This window comes from Colobus angolensis, unplaced genomic scaffold (genome assembly GCF_000951035.1).
Source record: "Colobus angolensis palliatus isolate OR3802 unplaced genomic scaffold, Cang.pa_1.0 Scaffold559, whole genome shotgun sequence".
In the NCBI taxonomy this organism is placed as follows: domain Eukaryota; kingdom Metazoa; phylum Chordata; class Mammalia; order Primates; family Cercopithecidae; genus Colobus; species Colobus angolensis.
Genome location: NW_012119143.1, coordinates 183,976 through 208,251, shown reverse-complemented (window position 1 = coordinate 208,251; position 24,276 = coordinate 183,976). Strand labels below are relative to the sequence as shown.

General features: G+C 43.4%; 2 protein-coding genes across 4 annotated transcripts in view; one reads left to right on the top strand and one right to left on the bottom strand.

Annotated features, from left to right (window-relative positions):
• The window catches only part of MCPH1 (microcephalin 1), a 244,832-nt gene that overhangs the window by 66,003 nt on the left and 154,553 nt on the right, over nucleotides 1-24,276 (bottom strand). The gene's annotated exons all lie outside the window — the stretch shown is intronic.
• The window catches only part of ANGPT2 (angiopoietin 2), a 63,777-nt gene continuing 56,918 nt past the window's right edge, over nucleotides 17,418-24,276 (top strand). For all 3 annotated transcript variants that reach the window (XM_011961499.1, XM_011961498.1, XM_011961497.1), the window contains exon 1: nucleotides 17,418-18,297. In XM_011961499.1, the coding sequence (XP_011816889.1) occupies nucleotides 18,010-18,297 (288 nt within the window). In that variant the 5' untranslated portion in view covers nucleotides 17,418-18,009. The remainder of the gene's footprint in view (nucleotides 18,298-24,276) is intronic.

Genomic DNA, 24,276 nt, shown 5'->3' with positions numbered 1-24,276 from the left:
CATCAGCGAAGTGTGAGTATCTGCGAATGGCTGACCTACACTGGAGGAAGAAAGTGCTGATGGATACCACGGAGTCTTCGTGAGTATAGGGCAGACTTTCCCTTTGGTTGGCTGGGGTCTGAGGCCATCACATGCTCAGACCATTCCCCAGCCCAAGAGTCTTGGTGGATGTAGAGTCATCTTCCCACCATAGTGTCTACCAATACTTCCCATTGTCCCAGTGCACGTAGCTTCTAGGGAACAGGCAGATGTTCAGACTGAGCCAATGAGAGCTTGGCTGACTACCCAGGAGTTTGAATCTGACCGTACTGACAGAAAGGGCCAGGGATGGGACAGCCACACTCAGTTTCCAGCAGGGGCATGGCCTTGGCAGCAGCATCCTGACCCAGCAATGGTGGTCAAAGTAACACCTCACCAGGCCAGTTCTGTGTGGGCAGGGTGACTGTGGCATAGCCCCCTTAATATTATTCAATAAATTCCATTTCTGCATAAGTGAGAAACCCTCAGTTTCTCTTGCTGATAACTAAGAACCCCTCCTGTGACCACTGGCAACACTGCCTTTGGGGCTGTAAAGAGCTGTTGGTGTCCTTTGGTTTTTCTTTCTTTTTGTGAGACGGAGTCTCGCTCTGTTGCCCTGGCTGGAGTGAGTGGCGCGATCTCAGCTCACTGCAAGCTCCGCCTCCTGGGTTCCTGCCATTCTCCTGCCTCAGCCTCCTGAGTAGCTGGGACAACAGGTGTCTGCCGCCACGCCCGGCTAATTTTTTTGTATTTTTAGTAGAGACGGGGTTTCACCATGTTAGCCAGGATGGTGTCGATCTCCTGACCTTGTGATCCGCCCGCCTTGACCTCCCAAAGTGCTGGGATTACAGGCTTGAGCCTCCGCGCCTGGCTGTCCTTTGGTTTTTCTAAAACCATCTTCTTATTTTCTTGGTATAATATGCAAACCACTTGGTGTGTGCATTAAGCATAAGATTAAGGGGTTAATTTTATTTCTGCAATGACAACAACAACAACAAAAGTATGAACAAAAAATCCAAACACTACATATTAACTACACTCATATTTTCTGGGCACCAAAACAAATGCTTAAGCACTTTTCATTACAAAGCCCCAGAAAAACACTTTCGTTACTAATGCAGGATTGCATCTGAGGGCGACAGACAATCCAGCTCTGCCAACACAAGGACATATGGCTTCTGGTATCTAAAGTGAGACGGAGTGGAGGGCTGACCACCATAATTTCCCAAGGGAATGGATCTAAACAGTCTCATTCACTAAAGCAATCTTCCTTTGACAATTAGTCAAACGGAGGAGAAGGGGACCAGGAAAGGGGGCGAGCTCATGCATCAGACACCATACCTGGTACTCTGCCAATGTCATTTCACTCTCCAAATAACCCGCCAGTTATTCTCATTTAACAGATGAAGAGGGCTAGAGGCTACAGGTGGGTGATGCCAAGATGGAGGTGTCAGGTGTTGAGTGAGGTTTAAGGGAATGAAAGACATTCTCCCTTCCTCTGGACACAGCTCAGTCTGGTGCAGTTCTCAATATACGGAAGCAGCCTCCATCCCACACGGCCTCAGTATTCTACTCCCTTTGAAATATCCCCAGACCAGATCGTGCAGCTCCACCATTCTGGATGGCTGGCCCAATGCTAGGATTTCCAGGCTGTTTATGCATAAAAAACATGAACTCTGCCCTGGGAAGTAGTAGCTCCAGGAATAACATGGGCCAGAGAAGCAACTTGTGCTCCCAACATTGAACGTGTTCCAAATGAGCTGAGAACACTTCTGTGGAGAACCACGTGTGAGTCTGAACCATATCAGGTGCCATCTGCCTTTATGTTGATCTGCCTTGTCTTCCTGAGAAGTGGGACAGTTGCTCAGACCTGTAATGAGTCTGTGTTTGTCACTGAGAGCTTGGACAGGTTGACACCTATCCAAAGTACACATCTTCCATGCAGGGTTTTCTACTGTTGACTACTTATATTTGATTCTAGTCCTTCCATTTTCTCCAAAATACTAGCATTTTGGTAGCAATGAAATAGTCTGCTCTTAAATGGAGGAAAAAACAATTACATAGTGAGATTTTGGTTATGTTTAGAAAATGATCAAGTATTTTTCTCTTTTAATGACTAAATGTACTTACATTTAAAATATACTCTGAGAAATCGGCATAGAAAAGATGGATATCAGTTATTCTGTTCTGAAAACAGGCATATTTTTAAGCCCTTAAATCAACACATTCTGGAAAGGGGTTTCCCAAAGTTTTAGGCTTCGAGCTTTGTTGTTTTCTCACTTTTCTTTTGCCAACGAAAATGCTGTTTAGAATTGATATGGAATAGTGAACAGCTGCAGGCTCTGGCTGAGTGCTTTACTAGAAATACCAGTTTGGGAAAGAATTTCTACCCGTTTCCCTCTCCCATGAGCCACCACAGTGGCTGGAGTTTAATCCTCTCACAGACCATGTCCAAATGCCTATCAGGACAGTCAAGTGTCTGGGAAACAATGCCAGTGTGGTGTTTTTAGCTGTTGGTGAAAGCAGAGAACACGTCTGATCTACTGAGCAGGTGAGTGAGGCTCTCCCCAGACATAGTAGGAAAACTCCTCACTTCAAATTCAGAGATGCAGGAGATCCTGCTGTCTCACAGGAGGGCACACAGCAAAGGGGACCGATCCCCACAGACACTCCATCTCGGAAGCGTTTGACCTTTCTAGAGCTACTCTGGAGGCAGAGGAAGACATAGCTTCTGGATTAATTAGGCTCTGGATCACTTAGCTCTGCAGGGAGATTAACAAGAATCACTAAAGATCTTTCTAGGCTACAAGGTCGTTGAAGATTCCTTAATTTGTATCTCTTGTACGAGTAGCACAGCGTCTTTCACATTTGTCAAACTGTGACAATAGGATTAGAATAATACAGTGTCGTGCTTAGCCATCTATTAAACCTAACACACCACTGCAGCTTTGTGGCATATAAAATTATTCTGCCTTTCATGAACAAAGATTTGTCTTCATGGAAGATATTCAAATGCAAGCCCTTTAGCTTATAGCAGCTGTCCAATGGAAGTTCTAAAGTTGTCTTGAATAGGAATGGCAGAATACGTGTACATAATCTTGAAAAATTATCTGGAAGGACAGTAATTATGGAAGTTCTAGTGTGTTTATTAGACAGTCATTTGTACATTCAGAATATGTGAATGTGTTTACCCCAGGACGATCTATTCTGGATCAGGTAGTGCGCATTTGATGATTTGATTCTGTGTGGAGCTGCTGACCTACACATTTAGTGGCTTCATCCAAATGCACCAGGTTCTGGAGCACACGTGGTGATGGGAAGGAGAGGCCCAGTGTGGAGGACAGAAGCCCCACGCAGGGAGGCCCTGGCTGCAGCACTGCAGATGCTCTGAAAAAGAGGCACTGGCCACTTGGATGAATGAGATTCCCTTCGCCCAGGGCTGACAGCAGGTTCACAGCGCCCTGGCCTCCTGTACAGCAGAAACCCAGTGGCTGGGACAGAACGGAGTATCTTGTCACTTGTCCAGAGCGTAACTCCAGTGGCAGGACTTTCAGGCTCCTTGGCAAAGGGGCCCTCATCACAGCAGGCAGCAGGGAGAAGGAATTCCACAGAATGGGCAGGGCCCTGCGTCTCTCAGATTTCAAAGGAGGCGCCGTTGCTTTTATCTGAGCAGGGGTGGCCGAGATGAATGCACAGATGCCATTTCAGAGAAGACAGTAGGCCAGGCACTGTGGTTCACGCCTGTAATCCCATGTGGCTCACGCCTGTAATCCCAGCACTTTGGGAGGCCAAGGCGGGTGGATTACCTGCGGGCAGATCACCTGAGGTCAGGAGTTCGAGACCACCCTGACCATATGGTGAAATCCAGTCTCTACTAAAAAAAAAAATAGCTGGGTGGGGTGGTGGGCGCCTGTAATCCCAGCTACTCGGAAGGCTGAGGCAAGAGAATCACTTAACCCGGGAGGCGGAGATTTTGCAGTGAGCCAAGATCGCGTCATTGCACTTCAGTCTGGGCGACAGAGGGAGACTACATCGCAAGAAAAAAAGGAAAGAAAAAAGGAAAGAAAGAAAGAAAAGAAAGAAACAAAGAAAGAAAGAAAGACAGACAGACACTGGCCACATTCCAATAAGGCCTGGCCTCAGACTCACAGTTTCGTGAGGATAATGAGCCATTATTAACTAACCTCACAACAATGGTTACAGAGGTATGGATAAGTACCTAAGTGCTGGAGGCCCTGAGGTTGCCCCACCTTCCTGCAGAGAAACAGGTTCTTCATGAAAGAGGACCTTCTTTTATAGGGTGGCTGCAATTAACGAGCCTTAGTGCCTCTAGGAAACACTTTTACTGTAGCAGAATGAAGCTTTGCATAGCTATCACCAGGAGCTGTGTGGACTTTTGTTTGTTTGTTTGTTTGTTTTTCCCCCTCTTGAGGTTCAACAAGCAGCAGAAGAACCAAATGGCAACGGTGTTTGGTGGAGGCTGCAAGGTAGCACTATATTGACTTTTTTTTTTTTTTTTGAGGCTGTATTAGTTTGCTAGGGTTGTAACAAAGTACCACAAACTGGCTTAAACAGAAATCCACTCTCTCGCAGTTCTGCAGAGCAGAAGTCTGAGGTGAAGGTGTGGGCCAGGGTTGGTTCCTTCTGGAAGCCAAAACCACGAGGGAGGATCTGTCCCCGGCCTCTCTGCTAAGTGCTGGCGGTGGTTGCTCATCTTTGGTGTTCACCTGGTTGGTAGAAGCTTCACCTGGTCCCTACCTGCGTTGTCACGAGGCGTTCCTCCTATATCTGTCTTCACATGACTGTCCTCTTATAAAGACATCTGTCACATTAGATTAGGGGCCCACTCCACTCCAGTATGACCCTATCTTAACTGATTCCATCTGCAATGGCCCTATTTCCGAGGACAGTCACATGCTGAGGTACTAGGGGTTAGGAATTCAACATGAATTTTGGGGGAACAAAATTCAACTCATAACAAGGACCTTCAAAGAAGTGACAAATTATGAAGAGTTGCATGCTACTAATTATATCTTGTAAGTTATACTCATTTTTTAGTCACTTGCAACATTGTACAGATACCATGCAGGACCTTTTGACTGACCAGCCTGGGTCTTCTTTATCACCATCTCTTCTAGAGCCATAATCCACAGAACAGGACAATATGCCATGATCTGCAGAACCTGCACCTGTGACACCATGGCCAAGGGTCCCTGATAATGGAGCTGCTTTGCTGCTTAACTTTGTCTAGAAAAACCCAGATTGCTAAGCTTTATACAATTTATACAGCTGTTCTTCTTCATCTGTTTCATATACTGTTTAATATTAGTTAATATTGTGTGATGAGGTTGGCATTCAGATTAATCATGAAAATAGGTGTTCCTGCTGCTTCCAACCCAGGTGGCTCTCTTGAGCTCAGACCCCTATATGCAAAAGGAAAACTCTAACTGGAAGTCTCAGAGCCGATTTAAACTGAACCTGTGCAAGCTGCAAGCATTGCCCCTCCCCTCCCGAGCCTCTGAGAATCCTATCTGTGCAGCTGCCAGGCCAGAAACTACAGAACCAGGAATTCTTGACTCTTCCCTCTTACTGCTTTATCCAATCATTTTATTTGTCCTGTTTGTCATTTATTGCCATTTTTGAATCTGTAGCTTGATATCTTTCATCACTTTGGGGAAATCTTCAGTGATTATCTCCTTGGATATTGCCTGCCCTGTTCTCTCTCCCTTCCTCCGGAATTTGGACGGACGTTGTCGGACACTCTTCCTGCATCCTGCAGGCCTTCTGCACTTTCCCTCTGGGTCCTCATCTCACCTCTCTGTCCTGCACCTGGAATGACGCCTCCTCACTTCTCTTTCCGCTTCAGGTGTGTCTCATCTTGTTAAACACGACTTTAAATGACAAATTCCAATCATCGTATTTTTCATGTCTGTAAGTTTTCATTTTAAATCTGCAATATTATTTTCTGTAGTTTTCTGTCCCCGTTAGGTGTTTTCAAAATTTTACTTTACATCTTTAAACACGGTAAGTGTTGTGGGTAGAATTACATCTCTGACAGAAAGATGTAAGTCCTAATCCCCAGCAACTCAGCATGTGGGCTTATTTGGAAGTAGCGTCACTGCAGGTTTAACTAGTTGAGAGGAGGTTCTCCTGGAGTGCGGTAGGCTCTTAATCCAATATGACTGCATCTTTATAAAAAGACGGCCATGTAGACAGGGAGAATGCCAGGAGACAATGAGGCCAGCAACACCAGAAACTAGGATGGGGCAGGGAAGGACCCCTACAGGTTTCAGAGGGAACATGGCCCTGCTGACACCTCAATTATACACTTCTAGCCTCCAGAGCTGTGAGAATAAATTCCCATTGTTTTAGGCAGCCGGTCTGTGGTACGTTGTTACCACAGCCTTAGCAAACCAATACAGCAGGGACAGATGTTTTTGCTGGTCTGTTTTTACTATTTTTTCTTTCTGCTGCTTTTTGCGAATAGTACTATGTTTTCTTGTGTGTTTATTTTTGTCTGTGAGTTGCCCATTGTTCTTGGGAAACTGTAAGAATCTTTTGAGACCCATGATGAACGTGCATTCTCCCAGAAAGGATTTTCATTTGCTTCTTCCACAAACCTAGGGGATTAAGATGAGCAGCCTGGGACCACCTTAGAATAATTCACTGTGTTTTTTTTCCGACCACCTTATGTTTACTGTAAAACCAAAAAGGGTGAGCGTGTAGTTACATTCTCAGGGATGGGCTCCCCTCTTCTGGTTCTGTTTAACATCCAGGCATGTTTTCTGGTTTGCTCTGGAGAGGGGGGTGGGCAGGTTTACTTCTGCTTCCCTGGCACTGGGGTAGAGCCTTCCTGGAAGGAGGTCTCTCATCAGATGCTCCCATTTCTTTGGGTCCTGGCCTTTGTCTTCTGTCTGAACCACTCAGGCCTTGAAGCAGGCTTACATTGGCCAGGTTTGGCAAGTGACTCGATGGCAAAGCTCTTTAACAGTTCACATGATTCCTGCCTTCCCATAAGTTTGGGCAGAATATGTGCTTATTATCTTGTCATTGTATAGATGCTTTAAAAACTATTGCTAAGTTATTTTATTTTAGTGTTTTTAAGTGTAAGCGTCAATCCCAACACCAAACCAATCCCATTCCTGGACTCCCTGTATTCCATCCATCTAGAAGGCCTATTGACCACCCCTCTTTAACATCATGAGTCCAATGTTAATATTCTAGCACAGGCCACGATAATATCTAACCTGAATTACCATAGCAGCTTCTGCTCTGGTCTCACTGCCTTACTCACACCTCCTCTCACCCCTTCTGCACACAGCTCTCCAGGGTCCTTTCCCAGTCACATCAGGCCACTCCCCTGCCCCAAATGCTTTATGTCCAGGATACAAACCCAATTCCTAAGCAGACTCGGCAGCAGCTAGTTCCAGACAGCATCTTCAGACTCACCCATCTCCTAACTCTTGGCTCAATTATTGTTACTTTCTTTTAAGTTCCATGGTCCTGTCTTTTATTTATTTATTTATTTATTTATTTATTTATTTATTTATTAAGTGCACAGGCAATTTTCTCAGCCTGGAATGTAATTTCCCTCAGTTTTGGTCTTTATTCAGGGAGGGAGAAAGGGCAGAGTATGTTCTTCTTAAATAAGTAACAATGTGGATCTAAATAAACAGTGAAACTATTCCTGCTGTTCACGTAGCCCTCACGTGGTTTGGGAGGCTTCCCATGTGGGGGCTCCCTCCTGTACTACCCAGGGCCTTATGCAGCAATGCTTGTGCATCAAGATGGGACATCTGTTCACCTTGTTAGACTGTAAGCTTGGGGTGAAGCAGGATTGGGTCTCTAAATTGGCTCCTCACGAAGCCAGACAGTACAAACCTCTTTTTCTGCTGTTGCAATAGTAGTAACCTTATCACCTGAGCATATAGAGACAGCTCCTAGGTCTGTGTATGCTAAATCAATGCCTAAAAGTATTTTTTCACCGTGTGTGTGCACATCTATCTTTAACGTCTGTATATATGGTGTGATATGCTTTCGCATTAAAATTAAAATGAAAGCATTGTAGGTTGTATTTTAGTTGCAATTGATGTAGGTCCTAAATTACCTATTATTTCCATTAACAACTGTAATAACAATCATGGATAGATTTGCCTGTCACTTGATAGGAGATCAGCAGAGGGAGCTAGTGAGTATTACAAGTGGATTTGATACTTGCATCTTAAATAGGTACCATTTTTAAATTTTTATTGTAGTCAAGCAATACTTTTTGATCTATAAATAAAAAAGGTGATTTAAACGTGCATCAGGATTTGGGAGGAATGTACATATTATTTTTTTCTGTAAATATTTTACTAGAATAGTTTTCAGGCTTTCAAAATACGTTATTGATTTTTTTTTTTTTTTTGTCCTTGAGGGAAACCGATGTCAAGAACTTAATACTGAAATTTTACTTAAAATTCTCTTCAGTCTTTGTCCAGTTTACTTTTCTCTTTTGTATCAGTCTGTCTTTGACTTTTAGACCCCTTACTTGAAATGGAACATTTTAGGGAAGTACGCTTTATTATTAATGGGGTACCAAACAAACTGCTTGAAATAGCATTTCTAAGAGAAAAAGTGGAGGAATACATTCTGGATTATTAGGAAAGACTTGAATCATCATCAGACAACTAAGATTCATGAGGGGACAAGAGTGACAAGGAGTATTTTTATACACTAAAAGCAAACATCCCTTCCTTTTATGTGTAACTATTTATTATAATTCTAATATAATTCTTCAAAAACTCCTTTTTGTACTTGTAAGTCCATAATCAAGCCTAATTTCCCACAGGAAGATTTTTTCATATAAAGTCCGCCAGATGGACAGGGATACCAAAAGGAGGTCATGGGCTTTTTTTTACTTCTTTGACATAAGCAATTTTATTTATGTTAACCTATAACCAAGAGAGATAATATATCTTAATGTAAATAGCACACATGACACTTTTATTTCTTTTTTAAAAAGGTTTCTCAATAATTAAGATAAAAATTTTATAAATTTAGAATAAACAAGAATTAATCTAGTTGGCATTAAGCCACTTTCAAATGAAAATTCACTCTAAGAAATTTAGATCTTTATTAGTATGGTTATGACAAAGAGACTGGACATATTTTTTAGAAGCAACGGACTTTGAGATCTCTACAACATTTATGAAATGGATTTGGGAACATTTAATGTGAATTATAACAAATAAGCCCACCTCAAAGCCACTCATGAAATATGGTGTTTGTCAAAGGAAATACTTTATTTGACTTAACACAGGTCATGTTAGTAAACACTGACATCAATCCATTGAAAAAAAAATGTTTAGCATTTCTTTCTACAGAGAGAAAACAGGACACAGAATTACTGGCAAAAATACTATCAGGCAAATGTACTCATCTATTGTTTTAGAATTGTATCCACTCCCTTTTAATGTTGTGACTTGTATCTTGACTTTCTGGCATTTTTTTGATGGGAAGATAAAATAGTCCATAATAATACTAGAGAATGAAAATATTTAAAAATCAAACAGCATAACAGTCATGTAAACTATTTCTAAAAATGCAAGGAATTTTTTTCTTTAAAAAAAAAAAATAGTTACTTGGATATTTCCCAAGCTACTAGTAAATGAAAAGCTCTTCCCTTCAAAGTCCTTAAGGTTCCATATGATATACAATGCAGCTTTAAAATATGAAATTCTTTAGCAGATGTTATGCTGGTTTGCGGTAGTACAAACTGGGAAAGATTCGGGAATCTCTTAAGTTTCTTTAAAAAACAACAACAACAACAACAATCCATCTGCTCTAAATGTCATTCACACACAATTTCACAATGAACACAGATAAGTTAGAATGAATGAGTACTTGGAACGTCCATAAACCACCTAAAGAAGAATGCCAAGCACCTGAGAAGTCACATGAACAATGAAGATTTTTCTCCTGTTGACTCTGATCCTTTCCACTAACAGGGTTTCTGTGGTTCTGTGTCAAACAGAAGTTACACAGCTGCAAGGAGAAAGATAATTGTCAGAGATAAGGCCTCGGCTGTGGAGGCCTGGGTCCTTTAACTCCTGCGCTTACTCTATCTACCCGCAAATGAAAACACAACTATAATGCGGGGGAAATGGCTGTTTCCCAGGAAAGGAAAGGGCCTGAAAACACATCTGGCAAAGAGCTTTCTGTCCGTTTTGGCAGTCAGATACTTATTTTCAACAAAATACACATTTGCTCACCTTGTACAAAGGTGAATTCTGCGGAGTCAATGCCCAATTCCAAGCGGATGACACTTAACTTGTACTCTAAATATACTGGGCCAGCTATTTTATGTCAAATGCTATATTTATATTTAATTGCAACTAGAACAGGAAATAGTGCTAAACTGCATCTCAGAACTGTTTCTATTCTAAAACCTACATCATATTCTTCCAGCGATCCACATCGGATGAAATTAAATCGGACAAAGCAGAAAAGTTATTTAAGCCCAAACAACGAAAAGGTATATAGAATGTACATATAAAGCTTAACTGATCCATTTAGACAGTATGTTGGATTTCCAAGGATTCTGTCCTAAGCTAGTAAGTAACAATTTGATTTCAGGTCTGCATTAATGATGTGGTTTCTGCACTTGTAATAGGATGGTCCCGGCTCAGATGCCCACGGTCCACATGGGACGTCCGGCGAGCTTCCGTACAAGACTCAGCAGCTCCAGCTCAAGAGGACTGGAGGCCGCTAAGAGTCTTTGGCAGTGAAATGGACTCTGTCACTCGGGATGTGTGTTTGTGCTGCACAGAGGTGACGGCCAGTACTGCATAGTGATTCTTGATGACCTCTAAAGGAGGTTGTATTTGCCATGTTAAAGAGGGGCAAAATTATTGCTTTCAATTCTCCTTAAATTCGTAACCATTAACGTAAAAGACAGACATACACAGGCACTTGGCTAAGGGAATTCTTGTCTCTCTCTTTACTGAGACTTGATTTCCTTATCTGGTATAGGGACAAAAGCTACCTCACGTGTTTATACGTGTGTGTTTATACTTTTCTTCCTTTTCTTCTGTCTTTACAGTAACTTGAAGGGGCTTTCCTTTGGTACTTTTTTGAAATCCCATGGCTGGAATTATCCTTCCTAGCATTCCAAAGTCAGGATTGAACACTAGTAACATCATGAGCCACTCTGGGGAATGGTGACGGTTGATGCAGCAACATTTTTGCAAAATGGCTGTAGACTGCATTTGTGGGTCTTCAAATCTGGTTCAACGTACATCAAAATGGAGTCGAAACAGATCTTCCAGGAGGCATATAAAGGAATCACTATATAGGGAGCCTGCTTTCAGAAAGCAGATTTTTTTTTTTTTTTTTTTTGGCAGGGGGGCAGGTGTTGTGCCAGTTGTGACTTTAGTTCTTATTAATTATTGCATACAATTTGTGGGGGGAAGTACTAAAAATAACTTTAACAACAGTTTTATGTGCAGCAAACCTTCTAATGGTTTTCCATGTATACCCAACATTAAGTTGTGTATATAAACATGTTGACTGATTTAGATGGCCAAGATGTCTCCAAAGTCCCTCCCAGCTTAGTGTGCCAGGCGCCCAAGAGTCCCGAGTGTGCCCCTCTGTCTGCAAATGGCTAAAATCAAAACATAGTGTCCTAGCTTCATTTTTTAAACTATTTCAGCCCTGGAAGTTCCTCATACATCAACAAGGCACTTTCCAAAAATTAAGGCCAGGCTGCCCAAATAAGCCTGCAGCAGTCACCGCCTCCCAGGCCTGCAGGCAGTGGCGGTGGGAAGAAAGCAGCCTGTAGCCGGCCAGGCCATGCTGAGGATGGGAGACAGTCTCAGGAGGGGTTGCCCAGGCCTGATGGAAAACGATGTCAGAACAAACTGCCCTATAAATGCAGGGCGGCAATGTGCCTTTAAGTATGTCTGAGCCCTTTCCATGTGTTTTTCAGCTCAGCAGGGCTTTTTCAAATTGCGTGCTGGCCAGTGCATTGCTGGGACTGTACAGGTTGGAAAAGCAAAATGACCCCGGGCCTGGGTCAGGCTGGTGGCCCCATTTCCATCCCTTGATTTGGATAAATGCTGAGTATTAAACTGGCCTGCTGGACAACAGCAGGGGTCACGGGGGCCCACCTGCAAATTCTGTTTGGCCACCCATAGCTTGGGGGCTGCCCCACTTTGTGCTGACTTAGCATCCGTTGTTGGTTTCTGGTTGCTTATGAGAGCTGCGTGGATCGCTCTGGGGAAACCTGGGATGGTGTGGCTGTCATGAGTCCTATTCCACATTCAGCCAGTGATGGGTCCACGCACCACCCACTTCCACAGTCCTCAGGAGGCCCTTTGGCTTTTCTTGTTTGTGCCTGAGGGCCTCCAACTGGGCAAACTGAGCCAAAAGGGCTGGCCACGAGGTTCTTTGTAACATTGGCCTCTTTCTGGGAGTAGGTAGCTGTGGTTTTTCTGGTGTCGTCAACCAGGGTAATAAGAACTTGAGACAGTTCCACAGAGAACACATGGGAACCTCTGAAATGTCAGTTGATGACACACAATATGGGGGAGAAAACAAACAGGATTAAGGAAATAAATCGCACTATGCACAGCTGTTCAGCAGAACTATTACGGAAAAAAATTGGGTGGGCAGGCAGGTGGCTTTTGGGAACCTGTGACAATGTTTCTCACCTGACAGTCTCACCTGCCTCTTGCCTGAAGTACAGCAGGGAGGAACACCCCAGATTTTCTCTGGAGTTCTGAGACCCCCCCACAGTCAAGCCTCATTTAGAGTGAAGGGGTCCCAGATGGGTGGCCTCAGACCCCCAGGCTGCATGGCGGTGTTACTGGACACCCACCGCTCCAGGCTCTACACCTAATGCCTTCAGGGGCCTCCCATTGGCTCCCCCAGGCTTCCTGGTCAGTGGCCTGATGGACCCTCTCTCCACTTCCCTAGGTGCCGCAGCTCTGAGCTCCCCAGGCCACTTCCTGGCCCCTCTCCCTGCCTGGCATCCCTGATTCACTTCAATGTCGCACTTTCTCTGGGCACCTATTCTATCCCTTTAGTAAGCCCCTGTAAGCAGTCACACAGAAGGCTGAGCCGAGGCAGCAGCTCTCCCCTGTTCACACCGTGCTCACCACACCGTGTGCACTATCCGTGGCCTTGCCGACCACACACGGTCACCACACCGTATGCACCATCCATGGCCTGGCCGATCACACACGGTCACCACGCTGTGTGCACTATCCATGGCCTGGCTGATCATACATGGTCACCACGCCGTGTGCACTATCCATGGCCTGGCCGATCAGACATGGTCACTGCACCGTGTGCACTATCCGTGGCCTTGTTGATCACACATGGTCACCGCACCGTGTGCACTATCCATGGCCTTGCTGATTACACACGGTCACCACGCTGTGTGCACTATCTATCCATGGCCTGGCTGATCATACATGGTCACCACACCGTGTGCAGTCAACAGCCATGCCAACCACACATGGTCACCACATTGTGTGCACTATCCATGGCCTTTCCAACCACACATGGTCACCACACTGTGTGCACTGTTGACAGCCATGCTAACCACACATGGTCACCACGCTGCGTTCACTATCCATGGCCTTGCTGATCACATATGGTCACGATACCCTGTGAACAATCCATGGCCTTGCTGATCACACATGGTCACCACACTGCATGGACTATCTGTGGCCTTGCTGATCACACGTGGTCACCACACCCTATGCCCTGTTGATGGCCATGCCAACCACACGTGGTCGCCACACTGCGTGCACTATCCATGGCCTTTCTAACCACACATGGTCACTACAATGTGTGCACTATCCATGGCCTTTCCAACCACACATGGTCACCACACTGTGTGCACTATCGACAGCCATGCCAACCACACGTGGTCATCACGCTGAATGCACTATCCTTGGCCTTGCTGATCACACATGGTCACTGTACTGCATGCACTCTCCATGGCCTTGCTGACCACACACGGTGGCTGCACAGCATACAGTGTCAATGGCCTTGCTCACCACACATGGTTATTGTACTGTGTAGACAGTGGATGGCCTTGCTGACCACACACGGTTATTGTACTGTGTAGACCGTGGATGGCCTTGCTGACCACACACGGTTATTGTACTGTGTAGACCATGGATGGCCTTGCTGACCACACACGGTTATTGTACTGTGTAGACCGTGGATGGCCTTGCTGACCACACACGGTTATTGTACTGTGTAGACCGTGGATGGCCTTGCTGACCACACACGGTTATTGTACTGTGTGGACCGTGGATGGCCTTGCTGACCACACACATGGTTATTGTACTGTGTGGACCGTGGATGGCCTTGCTGACCACACACGGTTATTGTACTGTGTAGACCATGGATGGCCTTGCTGACCACACACATGGTTATTGTACTGTGTAGACCGTGGATGGCCTTGCTGACCACACACATGGTTATTGTACTGTGTAGACCGTGGATGGCCTTGCTGACCACACACGGTGGTGGCTGCACTGTGTGTGCTGCCGAAAGCCCTGCCAACCACACATGGTCACCACACCGCGTGCACTGTGGATGGCCTTGCCCAGCACCTCCTATCCCCACAGACCACCTAGACTCTCGGAGGCCAGCAATCTCCAGTCCAGGCCTGGTTTCTAACAGCCTATGAGCTAAGAATGTTTTTTAAACTTTTAAATGATTGGAGAAAATACAGAGAATATTTCATGATGTGAAAATTACAAGAAATTCAAATTTCAGTATCACGAATAAAGCTTTACTGGAGCCCAGCACACTCACTCAGTTAGGCTGTCCCATAGCTGCTTTGCACCACATCAGCTTTGGGTGGTGGCGATGGTGGCTGTATAGCCTGCAAAGCCAAAAATTATTACCATCTGATACTTTACAGAGTTTGCCAACTCCAGGTCTAATAGAGCTTCCCCTGACTCTCTAGTTCAGATAATTTCCATTTAGGAATCTACAAAGAGCTGTTCCTCCCATGTTCGGAACTTGAGAGGATTTGAAAAGGACGGAGTCCATACCAGCTGCGCACAGCACGTTATCTGCACAGAAGCATCACTGTCTTCCTGTGTGCTCTGACCGCTCTCTCTTATCACATCCAATTTGTACATGGGTCTCTCCCTCTCCATACACTATTAGCTTCTTTAGGTCAGATACCCAGTTGCCTTCATCTCTATCCCCAGTGCATAGCATGGTGTCTGACATAAGGCTGGCAGACAAAAAGTACTGTGGTGTGCCCACTTTCTATTTGTTCCTCTTAAACTACCCTATTTGCCTGGAAGACAACTGAATGACTTTTAAAACCACATATGCCGGCCAGGTGCAGTGGCTCACACCTGTGATCCCAGCACTTTGGGAGGCCAAAGCAAGAGGATCACTGGATGCCAGGAGTTCAAGACCAGCCTGGGCAACGATAGTGAGACCCTGTCTCTACAAAAAATAATCTTACAAAAAAGGTAAAACCACATATGTGATATTAGTACCTTATAATATACTTTTTCAAACAGGAAATAAAAAAATTGCACCCTATGGCACTGCCTCACATTCAGAGAATAGCACAGTTATACTATTTGATGGTGGAAGAACTGATTCCCATCTAATGGAGCATCCCTGTAAAGAAAAGGAACTAATATTTCTAAACACACAATTATATCTTAATCCTAAAAACCCTACAGAGAAAAAATGATGTCCATTTTATGAGTAGGGAGACTGAGGCTTCGAGAATTGAAGCATTTGCCGGAGGTCACACAGAAGCAGGGTTCTAACACAGGTCTCATCTTTAAGACCTACATGCTTTATTCGACGGAGCACTGTCCGGACGGGTATAGTGTCTTTCATGGGTCCCCTTAGTGGAAACCATGTCCAGAACCTTGGTGGAATCATACTACCTCTTCTACTGATGGAATCCTTCCAGAGCGGGTCTACCAGCTTTTCTGTGCGACAGAACCCTTTGGTTGTCTGGTGAAGCCTATAAACACCTTCTCAAAAGAAGACACATGCTACTTTATTCAAATGTGCAGTAGCAAGATCTAGGGGTGGGTTTAATAAAAATGTAGTTCAGAGTATTGTGACAGCAAATAAAAATAGCTGATTTCTGAGGATGAGAAAGTCACAGATAAAGAAAGTCACAGAGAAAGTCACTGCTGTTCGTTAACTATTCACAGATAAAGGAAAGGCTGTCTTTCGGTTAGAGCTTAGTGAAAAATAAAGATCTTTTATGGGTAGATGTGATCTGTTAAGTCAGTGTACCAGGTATTCAGCGCTCACTGGGAATAATAAACCTTGTACCTTGAGAGATAAACAAACCACAGCAAAGGCAGGGGGCTTTTTCCCTATGTACACTTGGGCTGGTGAGTTAACATATTATTAATCTCTGAAGTATTAAGTTTTAAAGGAACTGACTCGTAGGATTTACAGAGCCATAGGATTGAAGTTGAAAAATCCTGTGAGTGCACCCCTTGAATTGCACAGATGAGGACATTAGAGCTTAATTAAAATAGGGAAGTGACTTGTCTAATACCAAGGGGGACTAATGTAATTGATAATGTGTTACAAAAGTATCAACAAATAAGATGAGACGTCAACAAATCCTGACACAATAAAGAAGTTTGTGGGCTGGGCACGGTGGCTCACGCCTGCAATCCCAGCACTTTGGGAGCCCAGGGGCGAGTCGATCACAAGGTCTGGAGTTTGACACCAGCCTGACTGACATGGTGAAACCCCGTCTCTACTAAAAATATAAAAATTAGCCGGGCGTGGTGGCGTGCGCCTGTAATCCCAGCTGCTCAGGAGCCTGAGGCAAGAGAATCGCTTGAACCCGGGAGGCAGAGGTTGCAGTGAGCCGAAATCGTCCCTAGCCTGGGCGACAGAGCGAGACTCCATCTCAAAAAAAAAAAAAAAAAAAAAGAAAGTTTGTGTTCCTCTTTCTACACACACACTTAAATTCTAATTTCTCTATTGTAATGTAATGAACTTAATCAGTACAGTGCACTGTTAGTGTGAATATTCAAGTGGATTTTTTTAAAGAATAAAGGTCAGAGCTCAGAAACTGATGTTTCTAACGTGACTTAATAACAGAAGATCTTCCTATCCAATTGTTTTGAAATGAAAATCTTTTCTAACTTGGCTAGTGTTTCAAGAATCAACAAATATCAATGAATCTATTTTTCCCTCTGAAAAGGCACGTGTTTACAGGAGCCAAACTTCTTCCTCTTTATTTGTAATAACAAAAATAAACCGAAGTCCTGACCTATTTGTAGTATTTTTATTCCTAAAGGAAAAAACAGGAACTTTCATTGTACTTTAACATTAAAGTTATTACCTCAGATATTTTGCCAGTTGAGCACGGCAAAATCAGTTTCAGACAAAAGAGATCAACTGCTCTCTCTAGGAAATACTTAATTGGGGTGGTGCCTAGGAAATGCCCAGGGGTCCTGTGACAGATCGGTTTTTCCCAGAGGGTTTCTGCAGCATGGGTCCTGGTTGGACGGCAGGCATTCTGCTCTGATTTTTCCTGTTGCCTGGCTAGTGACCCCCTACGGGAAGATAACGGATAAGCCAGGAGGGCGGAGCAGCCCACTACACATGTCTGGCTGCTCTTATCAACTTATCATATAAGGAAAGGAAAGTGATTGATTCGGATACTGACACTGTAGGATCTGGGGAGAGAGGAACAAAGGACCGTGAAAGCTGCTCTGTAAAAGCTGACACAGCCCTCCCAAGTGAGCAGGACTGTTCTTCCCACTGCAATCTGACAGTTTACTGCATGCCTGGAGAGAACACAGCACTAAAAACCAAGTTTGCTACTGGAAAAAGAGGAAAGAGAAGACTTTCATTGACGGACCCAGCCATGGCAGCGTAGGAGCCCTGCGTTTTAGACGGCAGCAGCCCGGGACTCTGGACCTGTGTGTGCCTTCAAGTTTGCTAAGCTGCTGGCTTATTACTGAAGAAAGAATGTGGCAGATTGTTTTCTTTACTCTGAGCTGTGATCTTGTCTTGGCCGCAGCCTATAACAACTTTCGGAAGAGCATGGACAGCATAGGAAAGAAGCAGTATCAGGTCCAGCATGGGTCCTGCAGCTACACTTTCCTCCTGCCAGAGATGGACAACTGCCGCTCTTCCTCCAGCCCCTACGTGTCCAATGCTGTGCAGAGGGACGCGCCGCTAGAATATGATGACTCGGTGCAGAGGCTGCAAGTGCTGGAGAACATCATGGAAAACAACACTCAGTGGCTAATGAAGGTAGGAAAAAAATCCATCTGTCTTTGTGAACAATCCATGCTATTAAGATCAGCTTGGCAGCAGCTCAGGTTTTAACAACCAAAAAAAAAAAAAAAAGAAGGATAAAGAGGATTAGAGCTGGAGAGCGGGTTGCTGGTACCCTCAAATGAAAGATCATTTCTTTTATGCTATCCCAGGGTGTGTGGGTAGTCCCCGGGGTGAAAATAATTATTTGGAAAGAATGCCAGAGTCAATACAGAAAATCTCTAAAGTTAGAAATCTCTACCAACAAGGTAGAGGAAATACACTTCTCTGCACAACTTGTGTGCCGTTTTGTTTGTTTACATCGTTTAAGCTCAGTAACACCCATCACCACGGAGGTTCTCAGCTGGTCGCAGGCAAGTGAGGGAGGCTGTGAGCCACAGCAGCCCGCGAGCCAGGAAGACCGTGACAAGCATGCTGATGACCGAGGCATAACGGATGGAGTAAAGTGCTTTACCAATTTCCTGAATTTATTTACTAAAATAGGTTGTGACTCTCGGTAAACGAGAGGAAATTAAATAAAGCAGACCTTATGTTTCTCAGAATCTCAGGGCCCTACCGCTAAGGGCTTTTGCCGTCTGTAAACAGGGGCACATTTCCCAAGCGTCCCAAAGGTATTCAGCACTGCAGCCCCCGTCAGTTCCAGCAACCAGCGCGGCATGCGTCCCCACGTGGGACGGTTATGTTCAAGTCATGCCACCACAGGACGATCTGACAGTTCGTTCTTGGGGTGATTCCACTGTTTCACAGATGATCCCACTGTTTCCTAGACTTTTTATGGAGATGTAACCAAAATAGGATATTGAAAGCTCTGTTTTTCTTTCACAGATAATTTTTTTTACATGTAAACATGGGAGCTATTTACATAAAACCCAAAACGACCCTGGAATTTTCTTTATATGGACTATAGGTATTCTAAAGGAAGTTTAAACAAAATGTATAAATTAATTGTTAAGTAGCATGATGATGCCATTACATCACAATGTTAAAATGGCAGGGAATGTGATTATCTAAAGCTATATAAAGTCTTTTAAAAGTTGGTGAGCCTCATTTGACACGTGACCCTAGAAAAGCACAATTATTTTCTCACTCTTTCATTTCACCATAAGCCTTTTGTTAGGACACCTTATCTGAATCTCAGAACGGATTTTGGAGCCTAATCTGTGCTTCTCATTACCTCCCCTACCTTCAGAGAGGAAACAACTAAGTTATTATTTGAGTCATGAGCTTAAACGAATCAATGTGAATGAACGTTCCCAGCACACTGGTTACTGTGTCAAGAGGAGTCATTTAAAACAACAAAAACTTACCAAAATGACCTATCAAATACAGATTTCAGGTAATATAAAACTCACTAGCAGTGTCTTTTTAAGCTCCTGGCTAAGTGCTCCAGTAAGTTTCCCTCCTTTCCTAGTTCAGTGAGGTGTGCTTTTAAACATCTTCTAAAATTCATAGCTGTGTAAATAATTATGCTAAGCTTAAAAAGTATGCAGCAACACAGGTTGAAATATGTGGAAGGCAAACGATATCCTAAATATCTGCTTAACTTGAACTTCCTATTTCTTTGTCAATCATCATGCTGATGTTTAATGACTTTCCCACATCTACTGTGGTTACAGAGTCACAGTGAGGGATGCAAGACGCATTGCAGTAAATATTCTAATCTGCCTGACGGGCAAGTCATCTCCTAGAAGAAATGGCCAGGAAACATAAAAGACTGCTTTGCTAAACGCAAGGCTGCTAAATTGTATTTGCTTAATTCAGCCTACGTTAGGTATACCTGAAACTCCATAAGCAAAGCTCATATTTCTTTCTTAGGTAAACTACCCCTTCTGTTGGGTCTTTGAGATAAAGACAGAAAAAGACAAGGAATTCTATGTTAGGCGACCAAAATTTCTTCCTTTCCAGGTTCACTTAGTCAATATTTGAACAGCAGTATCACAATGGTATTTCAAAAGTCCGTCTTCAGCTGTCTAGCTAAATACCGTTTCACCAAGAATGACTTAATATTTATCTTTGCACGGGCTCCACACCTGTTCTCCCAGCCTGTCTCAGTGATGTGCACCTGAGAAAGGCAATTTGCACTCTCGCTTGGTTTACAGGCTTCTGGCTTAGGAATGAAAACAAAAAAGCAAAGATGAAACCCACTTAAAGTGATTAAATGTAACCTCTCTGTTTGTGTTTCTCCTGTGTTTTGTCGCCTGTGATAATAAACACTGATTTTCTCATGAGGAAGAAAATAATATAAAATGGAATGATAGATAAGCCACACAGCTAAAGGGTCATCATTACAACCTAACACCCACTGATTTGATTAGCAAAGAAAGCAGCAGCACAATTCTGTGTTTTTCATGGTTTTACATATTTTCTTTTGAGCTATTTTTTGGAAAAAAAAAAAATATTTCCATATCTCCTTTCTCTCCTGGATCAGCACTAAAAATGAAAGACTGAAAAACAACCCACTACAAAATCCGTACACTTTTAGGAAATTAAAACACTTGTCAGGAAGGAAATTAAGATCAAGTTTCTGGTTCATTTTAGGGCAAATAAATAGTAGTTGAACCTCTGAGTGGTCAGCATAGCTGAGGGAGCTTCGACTAAGAAAGCAGGTTTCACATCATCAAAAGGTCCCACGCTGCCGCTTTTATCTGTCCGGCAAAGGAAGTGTCAGGCTTCTGAATGAACTCAGAGGAATATGAATGGAACAATACAGGACAGCTCACTCGCTGTGTAGTAGTTAAACAAGGATAAGATAAATTCATGATCGCTAGCACATGAAACACACTCCAATGGACCAAAGACTACTCATGCTATGTCTCTCTTGCTAATCCTGCAACTAGTCTGAACCTCTGCCCTGGTGATATTAAACACACTTTATAAAAACTCACAAATAATTTAGTGAAACAGATTGTAGTTTGTTAGAAGACCAAAGGGATTTTTTTTTTCCTGATAAGAGGAAATATGGAAAGGAAATAACTATTTCACACTGATGAGTGCCTCATACCTATAAACAACTGCAAAGTCCATGAACACTTTAAAACAGAATGATTTGAAAAATAAACTTGATGCCTACTATGGATGCAAACATTTCCTCTGCCATCTTTTTTTGTTTGTTTGTTTTTTAAATGACACAAGAACAGGCTGGAAACTGTAAATGTGAATTGCAATCCTTTTCTTTCTTTAAAAGTAATAACAGTGTATCTTTTTAATAAGATGTGATAGCTACTACTCATGAATCAATGCATAGGAAACCATGCAGTTATGCTCTTCAAACATAGCTGCTGTCACTGGGAGAAACGGATGGTGAGAGGCTCGTAGAGGAACCCAGCCTGCCAGCCCCACCCTGCCCTTGCTAGGGACTGCGTGTGCGTGTGCGAGTGTGTGTGTGTGTTGTCGTGTGTGGCTACAAAACACTCATTAGCTGTATATTAAAACAACAACAATAAAACCCAGGGCTTGGTTCATTAGAGGAAAGAAAAAAATCCCATCCCATTCACAGCCACTGGTCTCTTGTGGTAGTGGAGGGCAAGAACCATTACTGTATCCGCTGGCTACATCCTGAGTGGTGAAATATGATTGTGCTCAGTGGTAGTATTACTATATAGTAAGGAATGCAGTAAGGAATGTAGAAGAGACAGTTTCACTATGGTAGGGGAAGTGCAATATATTTAATTTTAGAAAATACAAATATAGTTTACTATATCTCTTATGCAATATGTATATGTGTAGTACAATATGTGCCTCTACAGTATATAAAATATAATACATGTTTACTCTATGTGGATTATATATTATACATATATCATTGTTTTCTGTGGTCAAGTAGTCTTTGTTGACTATATGGTGTTGTCTGAGATACTGGATTAACTAGTCAGATATCATACTATTTGCTTGCAGAGTCTAGAACTAGGAAATGGATTTCCATAATCTTACCTTCTACTGAGACACCAGATAATCCATATAGTCTCAACACTGAAGTCTGAAATTTTTCTGATTTTAATCAATTTGGCTCTTTACAGTTGTCAAACAGGTTGTAATCCATAAGTGTATCTGTAATCCACAAGTGTACACGGAACTTGAGAAGGATAATCGTCTTATCAGTGGTGATCAGATACTCAGGATGGTCCATGGTGCTTATTTTAATCAATAAAATAACTGAAATTTTGTATATTTAAAATGGAAAAACAAGAGTTCAAATCAACTCTACCATCATGGGAGTAATTTAAAAAATAAAACAAAAATATTATGAAAGTAAGATAGGGGCAAGGTAAAAAAATATGTCAGGCTATTGAAATGGTGAAAATAGGAAGCAGATTCTCCTTCCCCAGTCTTCCATACCTTTCTTGGAGACTAGCATTCAGAGATTTCTTTTACCAGCCCTTTATTTAAAATGCCAAATTTAATATCAAATGTACAGCTTTCCTTCTTTTTAAAACACGTACAGTGGCATTGTAGCATAATCAGGATCTTTCCTGGCCCACAAATGATATGACAAGAGGTTGGAAGGAAGATTGTATTTAGGAACAAAGAGCAACATTTGAAAGACTGAGGTAAAGGAATAAAGGTGTGTGGTGGGGGGCAGGGGCAGGAGAGACAGAGACACCACCTGTGAGGGAGTCAGTCAAGATGAGAAAGAGAGGGAGGATGTGGTACAACTGTTTTGACAGGGAAGAAAGGAGGTGGTTTATATCTTTCCATATCTGGCCACAAAATGACAGCAGGGCCTGGACAGCTTTGTGGATTTCCTGAGTTGAGATCAAGAGGATGCATACAATGAATCATGAACATGGACAGACTGTTTTCCAATTAGCTGTTCACAATTTGCAGGATGTTTACGGTACTTAATGGCAAGTCAGCAGGCAAACCATTCTCTCTCTCCCCGTATATGTGTGTGTGTGTGTGTGTGTGTGTGTATACACATACACATATCATATTAAATATATAAAATATATATTTGTTCTATAGGATAGTCCTGTAAGATTGGCTTCATTTGGCAACTGATACGGTCGACTCTAATTAAACAGGGCCCATCTACACAGCCAACACCTATTCTCTTTTCACTATAGCCTCCTTGGGCTTGAAGGAACCTAACAGTGAGAATTTTCTCCTAAATTATTCTGGAATTATTCTGATATAAAGACAGCCACTCAACTTTGCAGCCGCACCATTCATCACTAAGGTAGCAATCCTAACAGGGTAGCTCTGAATCACCTTAAAGCACTGTCCACACCTCACCTCATCTTGCCCCGGGAATATCTCTAGCACGCAAGTATGGTCGGTATGGCAGATGCGAGCCTGTATATTTTTTTCAGTCCCTTATAAACACGGGGCATGCTAACACCAGTGCCCTCTGCAGTTTAGCTGCCTTGTATGGATTGCCCAGTGGTAAAGTAAATACGGGAAAGCATGCATATCCCCTCCTCTGACAAAAGCAGAATTTTCCGTGGGGCTGGGAAGACTGCAGAAAACTGCTGAGAGGAGTGTGAATGAATACGAATCTGGGCAGAAGTACATTATTACTCAGTTCATTCGCGTAAGTGAGTGAACACCCCACAACCCCGCCCACCCCTCCTAGGCGGGTTTCAAGTTCGGGGCAGGAGCCATGAAAGTTTATTTATTTGTTCAAAAAATATTTATCGAGGGCCTACACGTGTCCAGGCAGTGTTGGTTCTAGGTGCCTGGAAGAAGTCAGAGGGGGAAGAAAATGCCTCAAGCCAGGCACAGTGGCTCACACCTGTAATCCTAGAGCTTTGAGAGGCCGAGAAGGGAGGACACTTTGAGGCCAGGAGTTCAAGACCAGCCTGGTCCACACAGTGAGACCCCATCTCTACCATGGCACGCAGCTGTGGTTCCAGCTACTTGGGAGGCTGAGGTGGGAGGACTGCCTGAGCCCAGGAAGTCAAGGTTGCAGTGAACTACGATGGCGCCATTGCACAGCAGCCTGGGCAACAGAGTGAG